The sequence below is a fragment of the Strix uralensis genome, chromosome 4, assembly GCF_047716275.1.
Source record: "Strix uralensis isolate ZFMK-TIS-50842 chromosome 4, bStrUra1, whole genome shotgun sequence".
NCBI classification, from domain to species: domain Eukaryota; kingdom Metazoa; phylum Chordata; class Aves; order Strigiformes; family Strigidae; genus Strix; species Strix uralensis.
Window position 1 is genome coordinate 96115580 of NC_133975.1, and position 17966 is coordinate 96133545.

Genomic DNA, 17966 nt, shown 5'->3' on the forward strand with positions numbered 1-17966 from the left:
CTTTCCCTGGTGCAGCTTTTTGCACCATGTTTCCAGAACCAGCTCTGTAAATAGGTATTTGCCTGGCACTTCACAGGAACCTGGGGAAGAAAAATGACCATAGGCTGCTGCCTACTTCGCCTGAGCTACACTCCTGGGGGGCCAGACCTGCTGCCACCATTCAAGAAGGGGTTGAGGGATATGGACTCTTCCTTGGAGTAGCAGAACTGTGGCCTTCCCTCACATCGCTGGGGCTGCAGGACCAGCAGGTCCAACTCTCCAGGGCTCTCCCTGATTCCTTCCAGCACCTAGTCCCAGCTCCACCCTGCCTCTTTCTATGCCTCCTTTTCCTTGGCAGGAGCAGCCAGGTCCCTCATCCTTAGGGCAACAACATTCCATTTTGCAAGGGCTGTTGAGCCAGCTCCATCTGCATAGTTGCAGCATCTGGGCTGGATACAGTTTACCTGTGAGACACATCAGGTATGGCATCGCATGCACAGCAGTTACTGGTGTAGCCTGTGGACTCAGAAAAAGATTCAAAGTGTGCTGTGGTATGCAGGAACCTTATGGGCTGCATACCAGCCGATGCCAGACACAGAAAGATCACACAAAACAAATACACTTGCAAGGACTGTTTTCCTTCTCCTCAGCCTGAAGACTCCCACATGCCGTCCTCCTTTCTTCTCCCCTCTGGAACAGGAGCTTAACAGGCACACACAAGCAAGCTGGTAACAACCCCAAATTTACTTTTTAAACTCCCATTGTTTAATCTATGACCTAGATAAACCTGTGAGAATACAAGCTCTAGAAATGTTAATTATTCTAAGCGATGTTAAATCCATGTATTTTAGAGAAGATAAAGTTAAGTTTTTTGTCACAGACTAATGATAGTTGATGGCTTCTTAATCTAGCAGAAAAAGACCTAATGCAATCTGGTACTTGGAGCTGAAATTGGAGAAATCCAGAGATGAAACAAGGTGTGAGCTATTAATACTGTGAATAACACTGGAGTTACCCCTGGGATGACTCCCTAAGGAAAATGGGAATTCTCCATTGTTTTGCTCTGTGCCAGTCAAGACTGTATATACAAAACATGCTCTCACTCAGGTCCTGGCTTGAATGGTACACATGAGTGTCTTTATGTCCTGTGTGTGAAGTGTGACAAGACAACCATAACACGGTCAAAACCAGCTGACATGAGGGCAATGGTTTCCTGGCCCTCCCACTGGGTCCTCCCACGAGCAACTAGTTTATGCAGTGAGGTGATCCACAGCTGCCAGTCTCTTATTTTCTGCTGCATGAACTTGTCATTGCTGATTAGAAGAGAAGCAAGGCAGGGGTTTGCAGGTCTGTGTTGTGTCTGTCGGCACACTGCAAGCCCAGGAGAAACAGAGTGAGGGAACTAGGCACAAAGGCCATTTTCAACGTCTTTAATCCTCTAACATAGGTGGAATTTAGAGAACTACGATATGAAGCCTAAATTCCCTGTGGAGAGAGACAAGTACTTCAAACAGGTGTTTCAAGGTACTGTCTTGTTTTTGTGCAAGCTTTTTCCCACATAGGATTGAGCCTTCAGTAGGGCTCTGACACATGGACTCTGTCCGTCTGGCTGGTGTCCTTGCCCCTTTGGTAAGTTTTCAGCAGCACTGTGTCTGGAACATAATGCTCTCTCCCACCTGCAGAACTATGACAACTTTGCTTACTAGAGAAAGAGTTTCCTCTGCTTTCATCTTTTGATACTTTGTTCTCATTTATCTTTTTGTCCTTCTATTTAGGTATCTTGGGTATGGTGCTCTTAACAAAGCAGTCTGTGCTTGTGTTATGATAACAGTAGTCTAAGAGTGCCAAGCTGGTTCTCTTGGATCTGCCAAAGAGTTTGTTTTGTCGATCAGATATTCACTGTTTATAGTAAATTTTATTTTTTGCTGAATGATTTGTCTGCAAATTGTAAAGACCTGACATAGAGAGCTTGAGCAGACATATTAAAGATAACTGCCAAGGGAAATCACTTGGGAACTGTGAGATACTACTGGCTGTTCTTACAACCTTCTCCCTCTGAAGTCAAAACTATTTTTCTATTTGCATTATTTAATGGAAGCCACATTTTTAATTAAATTTTTTAAAAATAATAGTTTTGTTAAATAATTTAACAGAAGTGACAGAAGGCAGGAAGAGGCACAACTTTGTAGAATAATTCCATTAAAGAAATGGCAGCACATAGTTGTGTGAGTGCTGATGTGGTTCTGGGCCTCCAGGGGTTAAAGCAAGGTGTGTGCAGGCAATTCTTGGGGAGGTACTTTGTATAAAGTTCAGTGGCTGAGGAATGTCCTGGCAGTCAAGCTTCATTGCCTGGGAAAAGCAGGAGGCCAGATTGACATTTCAGTTAGTGATACAAACCTGTTGGCTTTGCTGGTGCAAATGAGAGAACTTGACCAGTGCCTTTAGAGGAAGAATAAAAATACCTCATAAAATTCAGTTTAACAAATACTGTGGTTGCATGCTGTGGCTGAAAGGAGTCAGGAATAGGATGGGGAACATGAAGAGAATAGCTCCTTTTCCCATTTTGTCTTTGGCCAGCCTCAGTTCAGGAGGGGACTCTGTAAAGCATGAAGCTACCTTTTGCCCTCTGAAATACCTATAGGGAGCCACAAATCATGTTGATTCTGGTTATTTATTATAATTCCTTGATCACTGGGAGTAACGGTTAGTATAGGCTCACACATAACATAGACTGTAGGCAACTGGAGTCCCTTCCACTGGGAATTGCTGGAGAAGTCTCTTTGGGTGACACTGTCCCAACAGCCAGCTCCATCTCTGCCTGTATTCCTGCCTGTCCCTGCTCGGCTGTCAAACAGGAGAGCTCCTCGCCAGATGACTGTTTCTTTTCAGTTCTTTGTCTGTCTCCACTTGGCTTTCTGTCCATCTCTGCGTGGTGCTATCCTGCTCTCTGCCTGAACCAGCGCCGTAATGCATGCATTGTCTTTTAGCTATGAAGGAACAGGCAGCTTCATTCAGCCAAATTTCCATTAAACTGGAAACAGATGAGAAATCTAAAGCGAAACAATCTTTAGGGAACAGCAAGGTCCACAGAGTTTTTGGAAATCTGACTACTTATTTGGATAATGAGGTATAGATTTCAGAGTCTGCCTTTAGTCACTCCAGTGTCCAAATCTTGACCTTATGTTTTTAGTTATATTTCTATACCTTAACCAATCAATCACATCAGTCTTTTTATTTGTGCATAGTAAGTGATTTGCTACCCGTTGTTTCTCTGCTGAGACATGAGTGAAATCACACTGTCAATGTGAGGAAAGAGTTTACAACAAAAGTTTAATAAATAGCAGATCTCGGACCAGGCAATATCTGTGAACCAGATAACCACACTTAAGGTCTTGTTTAACCATGCCTAGTGGATAGTGTTGCTTACAGTACTAGGAGATAATTTTGTTCAGTTCTCCTGCCTGCTTCTTCCATAGACTGTTGCAAGCCTGTATATTTCAGACTGTCCTGTTTTGCATGGGTACTCTCAACAAGAGCCAAAGCACAGTTTCAGAGCATTCGTGGATCTTTCATAATCACTCAAGACATCATCTTTTTGGTGCAGCCCTCCCCCAACAAGCTACACTCACTTTCTCAAGGAGATGAGACCACCTTTCATGTCAACAAAGCAGGCCATGTGAAAGGCACATGCAAATTGGCCACATGTGTCAGCATGACTGTCGTTACCCCCACTGAGGAGAGCCTCACTTTTAAAGTCTCTTTGATGGAAGTAATGTGCCCAATGATAAAGTAACAAGTAGTTGCTAAACCTGAACCAGAATGAATGATGTTTTACTTTGAAACGCATGGGTCTAAGGCCCAAGGCCCTGGTGGTGTCTGGTCCTGCAGCCCTGCCTGTCTCTGGGGGTGTCCGGTCCTGCAGCCCCCACCTGTCGCCAGTCCCTTCCGCTCCCACATGCCCTGGCCTGCCCAGTATGCAGAGAGAGGGCTCAGCCAGCCTGGGGTGGCGAGGACTGGCCTGTGGCAGCAGGCAGCACGCGGCTGTGGGCATGGGCTCGCTCCCAGCAGCCAGCCTTCCTTGGCAGCTCTGTTTGAGTAATGCACATAATACATATTAAGTCCATATATATTCATATAAGGGATTGCTGCATGTGAGGTAGCTCAGTAAGCAGTGGTCCTATCCCTTGAATAAAATATTTAATGTGCTGGCAGCTGTCATTAGAAATGCTTGAAGACCCCACACCTGTTTGTTTGAGCCACTTTGTGTGAGAGATGGCCCAAGTACCCACGTACTGTAGGCTGGTGTCTCTGGTCAGGAGAGCCATCATTACACCAGCGTGGTTTTCATCTCTATCCTGGCACCAACCCCACGCCCCAGGGCTGCCTACAACCAAAGAAGGGTGCTCCCATTGGAGCCGGGATGCTCCATTGCCCGCTCAGGGCTGTGGCGGGAGGTGAGGGCAGGTGGGCGCTGCGGGTGCCAGCTCCCCGCCTGGCTGCTCCACAGGAAACACCACTGCACTGCAGCGCTGGGGACGGTTTGGGAACATCAGCTCTGAAGGCTGGGAGATGACGGCAAGGGGGATCTCAGGAGACAAGACCCGACCCCAAGGTGCTTGCCCGTTTGGCAGGCCCGTGGAAGAAGCCTGCGGTCGCCAGGAGCTCTGCCCGGGGTGGCCTCCACCGCCGTCCGGCTTTTGCCCAAAGGCGCTTGGCAGAACAAGATGGCTGCCGGGAGCGGGGGCAGCGGGAGCGCTCCTGCCTGAGGGGGCAGCGGGCAGGCGCTGCGGGGGGGGCCGCAGGGAGCCCGGCCCGGGATGCCCCGTCAGCACCGGCCCGTCCTCCGCACCCCCGGCCGCAGTGGACGCCCCTGGGGGTGCAGGGTGGGCGGGGGGGGGATGGTCTCGCCAGGGGCAGAGCGCGGCGGCGGCTCCGCTCCCTCCTCCCAGGCCGCCCCGGCACCCCGGGCAGAGCGCTGCCCGCCCCACCTGCCTCGCCGCCGCGCCCGAGGAGGGGTTAAAAGCCCGGGGCGGGTGATGTCAGTTCCTGCGCTGCTCGGGAGGGCTGGCTCTGATATCCGAGCCGGGCGCTCCCGCTCGAAGGAAAACGGAGAGAGAATGGGAAAGTGCTGAATGGGAGGGGAGCCGCGCCGGGCACCTGCCTGCCTGCCCGCCCGCCGCCCAGCCGCCCGCCCTGAGGGCCGGCACCGCCGCGCTCCGCGGGGCCAGGAGCCGCCGGTCGCGCCTGTCGCCGCCCCGCTCCGCCAAGGTGAGGAAGGGCGGCCCGGGCCCCCTCCTCGCTGCCCCGGGGAGCTGTCTCGGGTGGGGAGAGGGCGGTCAGGGGCTTCGGAGGACTGGGGTGGGCTATCGTAGCCTTTTTCCCCCGCTTTTCTTCGGGGTGGCGGTGAGGGGACTGACGGGAGCGTTCTGGGGCTGATGTGGTGTCATCTCTGTCAATTAGGGCTCGCTGCTTAAAATAAATAGGTTTGCCTTCGGGTCTGGGACTTTGGTCCCTGAAGCTGCGTGGAGGAGGTGGGGGGAGGAACGGCCACAGGAGGGGAAAACGCAGCCCCAGAGTAAATGTGTGTAAGTGCTGCGGTCTCCTCTGTCTTTCTGGGACGCCTGGGTGTGCGGGGCAAGACCTCTGGGGGCAGAATGGCAAATCCGGGAGCCCTCTTCCTGCCTTCTGGCTCTTACTATTCAGGCCACCTGCACTGATGTAGAGGGAATTTTTTTTTTTTTTTTTTTTTTTTTCCCCCTGGCCCTTGCCAAGCCTTGCCCTTCCCACAGCTTGTCACGTTATTTTTTTCCCCATGCTCCGCACATCCCAGGCGGCATTCGTGAATGGGAAATGACCGTGTGTCTGAACAATTCCTATGGCCTCAGGGTTAAAAATCTGGGGGGTGCAACTGGTTATGAAGTGGAAAATGAGGTGACTGGGGGCAGGGAGTTGATTAATAGTACGGGGTTTCCACACTGAGTTTTGACCATTGCCCATACTGCTGACCCTCTGGGTGTTGATGCAGAGACATGGGAGGAAATCTCACTCCCTTCATGTGTTACAGTTATCACATTTCTACTGATTCCTTTCGTAGCCAGATGGTAGCTGAAAGTTAGACCAGTATTCAGCTCTGCAATTCAGGCAGGGTCTGGTGCATTTTACTGGCAGGTGCTAAGAACTGCGCTCCTGTGCTGACTGAATCCTGTCTAACAGCCTGGGTAAATTGATTCCTGAGCTGAGGAGGCACTCGCGTTGGAAATACAGAAATACTGTTTCACTTGTCGACGTTGTTTGCACTAAACGAACAAAGCTGCAAATGCTTTACTTGCGTTTGTATCTGCACCTAAAAGTCTTTGTGTTGATTAATTGCTTTTTATTCTCAGAAGGCTTTCCAGGTGGAGATGTACAAAGTCTCTGAAGTGTTTTGAATTGTAGTCTGGATCCACCAATATGTGGGACATCAGCTGATTCTGATCTAAGACAAAAAAACCCCACACTGTGACATTCTGGTATTAATTTTAGCTTCATCAGAATTGCAACTGGATATGGACATTTCAAGTAAATATATTCATATTTAGTTTGGATATAGCATTTAGTGTCTGATCTGTCTCTGATGTTTATCAAAACTTACAGATATAGTCAAAACCAGAAGTCTCATGTCTGCATTTAGCAGAAGATTCAGTCATTTTTCCCCCAATAAGTTCTAAGGACTCTGTAGTTCCCATTATCTTCATTAGAAGTTGTTTGATATGTAACACTGAAAATCAAGCCACTCTTTAAGAAGTGTCTGTAGGCATTTAAGAATGAAGTTTTGAAAATCTCAGCTTGTTTGAATAAAGTGGCTGCTTCCTATTTCCCAAGTTCCTAAAGTAAGAATACTACACCTGAAAGTGTCTTATCTGGTATGAAAAAGACCAATATGTGGGGGAGAGGAGGAATCAAAGAATTTAGTGGATTAAGGTGGTTAAGAATTACAAAAAAAAAGGCATGAGAAATGGCAGGTCCAGTAGCAAGGGTTGAAAGTCAGTCTGGCAAAATTGATATTGTAATTCATAAAGTACAGATGAACTGCTTATGTTCAGGAGAATGGGGGAGAGGGAATGATGCATTTAACAGTAAATGAGAATTCAGAATAAATTTGAAGTTGTAAAGAAAGTTGTAATTTAGGGGTAAATGTGAGACATTGTGATACAAAATCTTTCTCTGAAGAAGGGTAAGGTTTTTGCTAGAGAGGAAAAGCTGTAATTCTGATCTCTGTCCTTCAGAAATCATTTGATATGATGACACATGGGGAAGTTATTAGCTTAAGTGGAGGAGACAGGGATTAATAGAAGAATCATAAAATTGACAAAGAAATGACAAAAGAGAATGTGACAACACTGTGCTGAAAGGGGGGCTGTTAGAAAAGCAGGTATTTTTCTGGAAGAGTTGATTGACGAAGGGGATTAGTAAGGGTGGGATAAACTCTAATGACCCAAAGTAATATCACACATTAGAAGTAGTAATAAAGTGGGCACAAAGACCTGTGAGAGCACTATTTAGAAACAGCAGAGGAGAAGATCTGGATATGCTAATCAATCACAGTGTAACCATGGACCTGTTAAAATTTGCAATGCCCTGTAGTACAGAGATCCTTGATCTTGTGGAGACCTGGCACAGAGCTGGGGTTTATAAATCTGTCCCAGTATCATTGTAATGGGTCCCCTGCAAAGGCAGAGCCAGCTGAGATTCCTCTGCTCCAGTTGTGTTGGCTTGTCTGTGAATGTTGACCACCAGTGTAATGTGGTTGTAAAAAAGGCAAATGCAATCAGGTGAGGTATTCCCTGGGAGAGTGGAAAGTACTGAATGCCTTTACACAAAGGCTGCATGCTGCTTTTCAGATGCTGTTGTGGTCACCTGTGCTTATGAAGGGGAGTGAGAAAGATGGAAACCCACTGAAGCTGGAACAGGTGCAGAGGGCAAGTGGTGAGCTTTTCTAATAAGACTAAGAGCCCCTTATCTCAACCCTTGCAGAATGAGGTCTTTAAGGAGAAGCTTTTGACATCTATAAATATACCAAGGGGTAAATATGAGGGAGGGAAAAAATTAGCTAAGCTAAAGGGCGATAATCTACAAGAATGAACAGATACAAGCTGGTTATGATTATATTTGTGGTAGTAATTAGAAGGCAGCTCGTGAGAGGGGTGAGGTTCTAGAACAACAGGAATAGTGGGAGCAAAACTGCCTGCACAGTTCTAGGGAAGGGCTGTGTTCATTTATGAAAGAGATTATATGACGCAGTTGTCTACGGTGAGAAGGAACAGGACTTAATGGTTCAGGACATCTATCCCAGTCTTAGACTTCCTATTCAAAATGGGGTATTTTAGTTCAACCAGTAGTTATGGAGAATATGAGGAAGTTACTCTTGCTCTGGCATAAGCTGTGTGGTAAATCAGATTCATGTTACTTTGTGCCACTAGAGTTTATCCCATTCATTTGTATGTCCTCTTTGGGCTTAAACTCGATGAATAAAGACTAAAATCTCTTTATACCTGTATGAAAGAGAACAGAATTTCATCTGAGAGCTGAATTACTATGTCCAGAACACAGTTAGCTGTAAACAAACTTAATGGTGTTGTAGGATCCTTCCATGACTTAATGCACTCTCTCGGCTTGAGAAGGACTGATAGCACTACCTTAGAGGGAAACCCTACAATGTTGTGAAGTGTGCCAAAGGTAACCTGGTTCAGTGCCTGGCAAGGAGCTAGGGCTAGAGATTAATTAGATCAATGTGTTGGACTGTGCTGTGGGAAAGGATGGCCTCTGTATTTCGTAAAGCTGTAGGTCTGCTGCTTGTAGAATACTGGTCTTCCTATCACAGAGTGTTTTCGGTGATGCGGTACAGGACGAGTGTGCCTTTTCTTTGTTTTACTTAAACCTACTTTCTGACCTGGAATAGTATTTCAGAAATTACTGGAAAGGCAGGCAACTTGCTGCCTGGAAAACTTTCTGTTACTGAGCAAAGCAACCTGTATGTAAAATAACTCACAGGTAATGTTTGTAGCTAAAGGGTATAAAATGTGTTTTCCTTAGCACAGCAGGGATATAGCTGGATAGAGGGGCTTGATGTGTTATGTATACTCACGCTATTATGTATACTTAAGGTAACATTAATCTCAGGTCTCTTATGTGCAAAATATGAGTCAGGTGTCCTGGCAAGTGGATACAACTAGAGGGATATCTTAAGCTTTCCCACCCTGCAAAGGCAGATGTAAAGGCAATGAGGCTGAGTGACTTCACTGCTCTCTCCCAAGTCTTGATCTGTTACTTTGGTCCCAGTTCAGGAAAGGACCAAGTTTGCCTGTGAGCAGGTGAGAAGTTCCTTTAAGTGTGGATTTCAGTGTTTTGATGAAGCTGATGAACTAATAATTATTCTGGCATTGTAAACATTTGTTATTGTAGGGTAATACAGCTGGCTGCTGGACTGCACACACTGAGTTGATATTAGAAACCTTTTTGTGAGCGTTCACAAATGCCAGAATTTGATTAAGGACACTTATTACCTACATTTTCCATATCTTTTACAATGAGCACAAAGTATCCGAAATGTCTAAACAGTTACTGAGTAGGAAAATAAAACAACTTCAAAAACCACAGCTTTTTCCACTTTGTGGATTTGTGTATATCTCTTGATGTCTACAAGGACTTCAGGAGACCTGCATGTTTTGTCTTCAGCCCTGGCTTATTCCTGGCTGGGATCTCTTTGTGTTTTAACAGAGACATTGTTTAGATACTGTGGTACAGCTACTTTTCCACTCCTATTGTGGAGAGACTGTATCAAGTAATTAGGGATTGGGAACACTGTTGCTTCATACATTGCATCCTCTTAACACAGTTTGTATGAGAAAAAGGCACTGGTGCCCCAAATTAATAATGGGTGTGTGACTTCCATTACATTTGAGAAGTTTTAGCGACTTGAGAGTTTACAGCCATACTGGTACAAAGGAGGCAGGACTAAAAATACTCCTAGTCTATAGGTAGATGCTGAGCAAGGCTGTAAGGATGACTATAAGACTGCTTGTGGAATATACAGTATGATGTGTTAGTAAATTATTTACTCGCTCTAAAGGTAAAAGTTTATTTGAATATTTATCTGTTATCCATTAAAAGTGACTTCTGGCAGAGGGCAGTATCAATAACTTGGGGTAGTATCATTTTGTCTTCTGCTTGGAGAAGAAATGGCCTTTGTTACCAGTCCTGTAAGATGGGCCAGGGAAGACTAGGCACAAGGGGTGAAAAGATTGCCTGTCTAAAATGCATATTTTTTTTTCCCATTCTCTTCTGTAGGATTTTTAGAGCACCTTAGATGACATCCCAAATGGATGATTAACTTCACGATGGCAGAACTCACAGTGGAGAATGGCAGTTGTATGGACTGGCAAAAGCGATGCCTTGCATTGGAGTCCCAGCTCTTCAAATTCCGCTTGCAGGCAAGCAAGATCCGAGAGCTGTTAGCTGAGAAGGTAAGGCTGCTTCTACTCTGCACTGAGTTACGTCATGAAAGCAAAAAAATCCCTAAATGCTGAGCTATCCAATGAAACTGTTACTTGCAGAAAGGATCTCTTCCTTGATTACAGTATGTCATTGCATGCTGCTCATCACTTGAGATACAGAGATGTGCTTGTCGGTGGTGTAAAGTGGCATTAGTGAAAATAAGAATTTGGCCTTCTTTACAGGAAAATCACCAGGTATTTGGACTCTGCTGGAAAACACTACCAGCAAGATTCTGGATATCTAAAGTGACTGAGGCAGCTGCAGAGGAAAGATGGATATTTTTGATAAGAACAGCAGGATCAGGACTTGGCTGGCAACAGAAAGGTTTACGGGAGTGCAAGTTATGCTGTGATGTTAAAAGACTGGACAGGGATACATGTACTGCCATAGCGTTAGAATAACATTGCATGTCCAGTCAAAACGTTCTGGGGATACTGCAGAGCAGCACCAAGATACTTTTAAGATGTGGATGTTAGAAACTTGCATGACATCTGTGGTTTTAGAGACATCTACTAATCTCTTTCAAGTGCATTAAGTGAACTTGTTTGCATCCTAGGGCAGAGGACTGGCAAAGATTTGAGGGTTTTGGTTTGGGTTTTTTTTGTTTCCATCATGGTGTGGATTTCTGTGTTTTTTCTTTACCTTAAATTGAGTTATTTTTCAATTTGAATTAAAGCTTTTTCACTAACCTAATTTGCATAAAATCCAAGTTTATAGGTTGCTGTGGGTTTCCTTCTTTGTTTCAAAGTGTGGCTTGCATTACCACAGTCCAGTCCGAGATTGCTCAGATACTCAATTACTATTGGAAAGTGAGAACAGTTTCTTTCACTCACAGTTTGCTAATGAAGCTGAAATCTTTACAACTGACTGCAGTTTACTCCAAATGCTTTTAAGATGTACCTGATGACAGATATGTTCTAAACTCACTTTTGTTCCATTTTGTATTATCTAACTTTTATGTGTATATTCTTGTTTGTTGGTTTTGGATGTGAAAACATCCAAATGACAGCTACTTCAGAGTGAAGCAATTCTCATCCTTGCTTTCACTGTAATTGTGTTTCCGCTAATGCTGTGTAGTGCATGAGGCATTCATTTCCACCCTTCATTTTTAAGAAATTATGCAGTTCTAAGCACCTTTTTCATCTTTTCAAGGTAGCTTCTGAGATGGACCTTAGCGATTACTTACCTTGGAAAACATTGAAAGTAGTTGTAAAGTCTACTTAGATAAAGGCACATTTAAAAAAGTCATGTATAGATGTGGCACAGGTCTGGTAAAGACAACTGGTACTCATGTGCAATACTCTGCTGCATTATGGAATCTGGGGCCTTGTGATTAATTAATTTCTGCTTTGAGAAATTTCCTGACTACCCCTATGCAAAACAAAGAAACCCACCTATCAGACTTTCTTTCTGGAGAACAGACTTGCCAGAGATCTTTTAACTATCCCGTTGGGGAGGTTTGTGGGCCGTGGCAGAGAATGAAGTTTTCATCTGCTTCAGGGGGCTCCTCAAGGAAGGGGCCTGAGTGCCATTAATCCAGCCTTTCAGTCAAAGAGATGTTCCCTTTGTTAAGATTAAGGAGCAGCTTGGTTCAGTGATCAGGTTACTCTGTAACTACTTGTACAGTGCTGTTGTAGGCTTACTTGAAGGGTCAGAGCTAGCAGGTTTGCGGTTCCCCTCTCTGAATGTCATGTGGGAAGGGGAGAGCCTCGGGGACTGTGGGGCAGCTCTGGCAGGCTCTCCTGACACAGGTGGACTCGAGACACCAGAGCAGGTGCTGAGCACTGGTGTTGGAAGTGTTCTGAGCCTCGGGTTCCTGGCTGCTCCGCAACGACTTGCTCAGAGACCCTCCTTCCCTCCTCCTTGATTGCCACAGGGTTCCCCAGCAGTCACAGCAGCGGAGGCTCCTGTCCACGCTGTATCCTTCTCCCCCGCACGTGGGCAGTGATGCAGAACTGAAGGAGGCACATGCTTTATGCATAGTGATGCCAGCTTCAGAGATTTTTATCATAGATTTTATAGCAACTGTGATTTTAAAAAATTTTTTCTCTTACGGTTCTATCTGTGAGAATGAAGAGATTCAGACTTATTTGAAAGAGTTTTCAAATTTTCAAAAAGGCTTGGTGGAGGAGGGGCAGGCAGAAGATCTTGAAAAATGTGAAGTGGGCACAGTTTGAAGCTGTGTGGCCAGCCTGTGATGACCATTGCCCCTGAGATCCTCTGATATGGTTTACAGCAACAGGAAAATGTAAAAAAAACAAAGTGGCTTTGCAAGTGAAAGTCAAGAACGATGTTAACGCTGAGCTACGTCGTCTCAGGAGTCTGGAAGCTACTGATTAAAAGGCTTGGAAAACTGATGCCCCACATTTTAAATTAGTCTTTATAACTAATCTTATGATTTTAAGGCAGATTTTACTATTTTAACTCACAAAAGTACCCCAACCACTCATGCCTGGCACTGGTAGTACAATGTGCGCTAACAGTTTAAATACTTCAGATTTTAAAAATCCGCTTAGATTGAATAATCTAGATCGCTGTTCAGAACATCAGGAATTTAAAACCCAGCAGTTTAACTGCCAGTGCCCTAGTTCACATGTTGTGAACCTCCATGTTGGTAGCCGGGTCTCAGCTATGGAACAGTGCTGCCCAAGCTGTGCAGAGCCTGGCTGTGGGTCAACATGCCAGAGGGAGCCCAGGTCCTGGCCTCCCAGTCAAAGTTCTGCCATCGTGCTGGAGCCCTGCAGGGCATGAGACCCCTGGGTCCTGCCTTGTTGTGGACATCAGCAGGGATCTGGTCTCTTTGGAAACAGGCAGTTGTTTCCACTCTGACTTTCTTGTACACACACAAAGAAAGGGATACTCCTCTTGGTGACATAGTAGGCTGTTGTCTTGGCAGCAAGATGACCTGGTTAGGAGGGAGCTCTGGAAGAGAGCAGCAGGAGGAAAACGAGGCTGAGGCATGCAGGAACTTTTTTCACTTAATTTTATTGAGTGTGTTCTGAGCCATTGGGAGAGGGAAAGCCTGTGTGAATGGTTGATAGGAGGATCTTCTGCAGCTTTTAGAAGGGCCATCTGGGTAGCTTTTAACCTGCTTCTGTCATACTTCAATAAACAATGAACATCTGGAAAAAGCTTCTTTTGTCTCATGCAAGCATGGCTATACAACTGGGCCTGCTTCTCTCCATGCAAGTTGTCTGGGCTAATGTTTGGGAGAAGAGTTACTTGAATTTGGCTTGGTCACTAAGGGTGTTTTTTTTTGTGACCTGGGTCAAGTTGCTTAGTAGCATTTGTCAAATTATAAAGCATTTTGAATGAAAGGACCCACATAAATAGTAAGCATTATTATTAATTCATTGAGGGATTTGAAAGAGCCTTACAAGCATGGATGTATTAAATCTGAATGTGCTTCAGTGAGACAGCTGACACCGGGGATGGGTGAAGTAATCATTTTGTGTACATGAGAAACACAGAAGTTATTTAACAGTTCATAGTAGGACAACCCAACAATGTACTACAGGAAGTAAAGAAAAGTACAAGTTCATTTAAGGCTATGGAGGGAATTAGGGTGACAAAAGTAATTGATTTGACTGGAATTTAGCCGGGTCACCCTGCTTGCACAAGAAGTTTCATAACTCTTTAGTGATCAGGAATGGTCCCAACATGCATTCTCTGTCCTGATCAGGATCCAGGACTGCTAGCAATGCAAAGCAAACTGTCATGAGACTGGGACAACAAAGAGTTTTTCAGTCAGAATGGTACTATCTTCTTAAAATAATTTGAGTCTTTCATAGGGATCGCTCACCTTGTGGAGGATTGAATTATTAGTCGAAGAGGACAGCCTTTGGGAAAAGGCCTAGAGATTCATCTAAAATCTGTGCTGCAAATGCAGACCCTGTCAATTTATCAGAAAACTAGCAGAGGCCATTGTTTATGACAGTAGCTTCAGAGTCAGTCTTTGTTTCACAAGGTGTATTATGTCTCCAGTTAGCATCTGTCTTTCACCAGTATATTTTGCTGCTACTTGTCTGTGGTGATGACTACCCGGAGACTAACAGATAAATGCACGGGTTGATGACTGTTCCTAATGGACACAGGCTCATGTTGTAACACAGATCACTGCTGTCAGTGTTAGACTACCTTGAGCTCAGTCTCTACCAAGACTTGGAGACTGGGTCTTTAGTTGGAGCAGCTTTGACTCTCTGTGCAGTCTTCTGTGGCATCTCTCTGTTCCTCTCCCATGGATGTCTTCCTGATTTGGATATTAAGCTCCATAGACTGTGATGTCCTTGTTTGCTTTTTCAGTGGAGCAGTCCTGATTGGTATCATGCTAAATGTGGCACTTTCAGATCTTCATGTTTTGAATTTGTTATGGCATGGCTTTTTTAGTTATATGACTATTGAGGTGTCTACATATATGTACCTTTCTGATATGTCTGTTAATAGGTGGCAGTCTGCTGTTATGATCAACATGTATGTATGAAAAGGGCAGTTGTCTTATTGCCGTCTGAAGGAAGGGAAAACACAGGAGTGCTGTCATGTCCATTCTGGGTGATCAACCCAAGAGGAGTAAATCCCATTTTCAGAAGTATTGGTTTGCTCCTCATAGTGACCAACCTGAATACTTGGCTCTGGTGCTTTATGAAGAATCATAAAATGCACTGGAGAGAAAAGGAGTTCAGTTCCCCTTATAGATTTTCTGCTTGAAGCACGAGTCTTTTAATGTTCTGAAGCTGCTTCTGTGTCATTCCTTCATTAGTAAAACATTCCTTCATTAGTAAAACAAATAAATGCTGGAAATTCTGTGAAGCATTTCTCAAATTTTGCAGCTTAGTGGATGAAACTCTGCAGCTTAGTGGATGAAAAGTCTCAGTGACTTCATGTTAAATCTGACTTCATCTTAAATCTGAGACCCATTGAAGCAGGGCAGGCAGAGGAAGATGGCCTTGCAAGCACTGAATGAGATCCTTAGTTGCGATTTAAAAAAAAAAAAAAAAAGTCTGGGCTCGAGTGGTAAGTTGTTAGGTACATCTGCATTTCACTGAGAATGAAGTGATGTATATACATTTAGAATAAAATTCTATTTGGTGTCCTTTGACTTCAATAGCAGCAATGCTCAGATAAAGAATCACAGAACTGTCAGTTTGCAAAGCTCTTCAAAATGAAAAGAAGCATAGGAAAATTAAGATCATTGTTAATCTTGTCAGTTATGAGCCTGTGCTGCTTTTGAAACCAAAGCAAAGTATTCTTTTGTTATAATGTGGCATTGTAGAGAACCTGCTGTGAGCTTTCCAAGATGTATTCATTTTTATTTACCATTGTGAATGAATCCTAGCTCAAATAAAACTAAGGAAGAATGGCATGCTGTAGATGGGCTTCTTGCAGGGACAGCCCATGGTGTGTAAATTGTAGAGACGGTGTCAAGACTTTGGGACTATTCCCTTGACCTGTGTAATGAATGATAAAGCTCACTAATGAGAAAGCAGTTCCGGTAAATTTGAAGTAGGGCAGAAGACTGGAAAAGGTCAAAGGCTTTTTGTTTTCTTGGTCAAAGCTGTCCAGTTAACCCAAAAGATGCCAAAGGTCTGTAGATCTGCACACAAAATGGAAGATTCCTGAGTAAAACAGGTGAATTTCCAGGTGATGTTAATTTCTTTTCTTTTCTTTCTTTCCCCCTCTCCCCTCTTTCTCTTCTGGCTCTGAAGATGCAAGAATTGGAACAGAGAGTGATAGAAGCAGAGCAAAGAGCTGAGGATGCAGAGAAACAGGTAAGAGATTCTCTTATGGTTGCTCTGGTACAAGCCCAGCAGTAAATTCCCTCCAGTCTAGCATACAGATGGCACTCTGCAGTGCTGTGCTCTGCTAGGGAAACACTGATTTACAGTGCTGAGTGGATTTTTCTGGTCTACTTCCCAGTCTCTGAGCCTGGCAATGAACAGGTGCCTAAACAGGTTCAACCCTAAGTGAAAACCAGCACCTTGTCTGCCTCTCAGCTTCACAGCCTTTACCCCCTCATCTATGATAGGCGTGCTTGGTTACAGAAAAGGAAGGGGATGTTGTACCTCAGGATTAAAGCGCAGAGATAGAGCTGCATGCCAGGTCCTCAGAAAACAAATACTTAAGAGTACTGGTAAGGACTTGTCTACAAGTGGAGAAGGTTCTGTGAAAGAAGTAAGGGTGTGTCTGCAAAATCTATCAGTTGTTTTGGACTTTCTTTTTAGTAATTACTGCTCTGGCTCAGGAGCCCATGGAGAAAAGCAGTAAGAGCTGGATTCATTGCATATTACTGTAACCATCTAAAAATTAAGTATATTGTCTAAGTTAGTCCTATGCTTCTTGGATAATGGAGAAGGGGAGAGGGAGACTTCAGCTTGTGAACAGGCTATAAAGAGTGATGGACCTTTGGGAAGTGGACTGTCATACAGTCTGCACTGTGAGGAGTGTTATAAAAACAAAAGAACCAGGTAGGGCCAGAGGCTCTGACCTCCTGCATCACTGCAGACCACTGTGGAAGGGAAGGTTTGAAGTGAACCAGCTCTCTCCAGCTGGACAAGAGCTACAGGACTGAGTGCTTAGAGATTAAAGTGCAGAACTAAAAGCTGTGCAAGATGGCCAAGAATGGCTGTCAAAGCTGACCTCAGTAGTGAAGGACTGAATAGACAGTGTTAGAAGTACTGGGAAACATTGTCTAGGAATCAAGAACTTGAAGTACCTGGTAAGCTACTCTGCAGAACGTACTATTCCACACCAGTTTGATATTGAGATCAAGACTTTTTTCTGACCAGCTTAAATATAGGAAAGATGCTATGTCTAGTCGCTGTGCTGTTGGCCTCTACAGTAGATCAGCAACTGCCAACCAAGAACAAGAGTTGTTCTTGAGAGTAGTTTCAGGAAGTCCACACCCAACAAAGACAGGCAAAGGTAACATTGTCACTGTGACAACACCATCAGGAAATATAGTTATTGCCACAGGCCAATGAAAGAGGTTTCATACTGGCAGACACCTCAATGACCGGAGTAGTGTGTCCGTGATATGGTAAGATGCAATGACAGCAAGGAAGCATATGGAGAGCAAGTTAAATCCAGGTCAGAGAATGGGTCAGAAAGGGAGAACTTGTCTGGGAAAGTGTAGGAGAAATGAGGGTTGCCTTCACTATCCTGCTACCAGCAGGTCGTGCAGACTAGCAACCCTCAAAGTTTGTCTTTCCAGCAAACCTTATCCACATCCAGACATAAGTGTTCCTAGAGAAGTACTTTATTGTTGCCTAACAGCCTGAAGAAGTGACAGCATAGGAATAGGACCATTCCTTTCTACTAACAAGTATATTCACCATGAATGAGAAGCAGCTGACAAATGAGAGGGCTCTGCATCAAGTGCAAAATCCCTTGTTATCTTTCTCTCCAGGAGTCTGGGGGGGTTGGATTTGTTAATTCAATGGGCTCCCTATAGCTGCCAA

General features: G+C 44.6%; 1 protein-coding gene across 1 annotated transcript in view; it reads left to right on the forward strand.

Annotated features, from left to right (window-relative positions):
• Positions 1 to 5160: 5160 nt before the first annotated feature.
• PLEKHH1 (pleckstrin homology, MyTH4 and FERM domain containing H1) overlaps positions 5161 to 17966 on the forward strand; it is a 53210-nt gene continuing 40404 nt past the window's right edge. Inside the window, exons 1-3 of the mRNA XM_074868076.1 lie at positions 5161 to 5247; positions 10306 to 10481; positions 16215 to 16277. Coding sequence (XP_074724177.1) covers positions 10341 to 10481; positions 16215 to 16277 — 204 coding nt within the window. The 5' untranslated portion in view covers positions 5161 to 5247; positions 10306 to 10340. The remainder of the gene's footprint in view (positions 5248 to 10305; positions 10482 to 16214; positions 16278 to 17966) is intronic.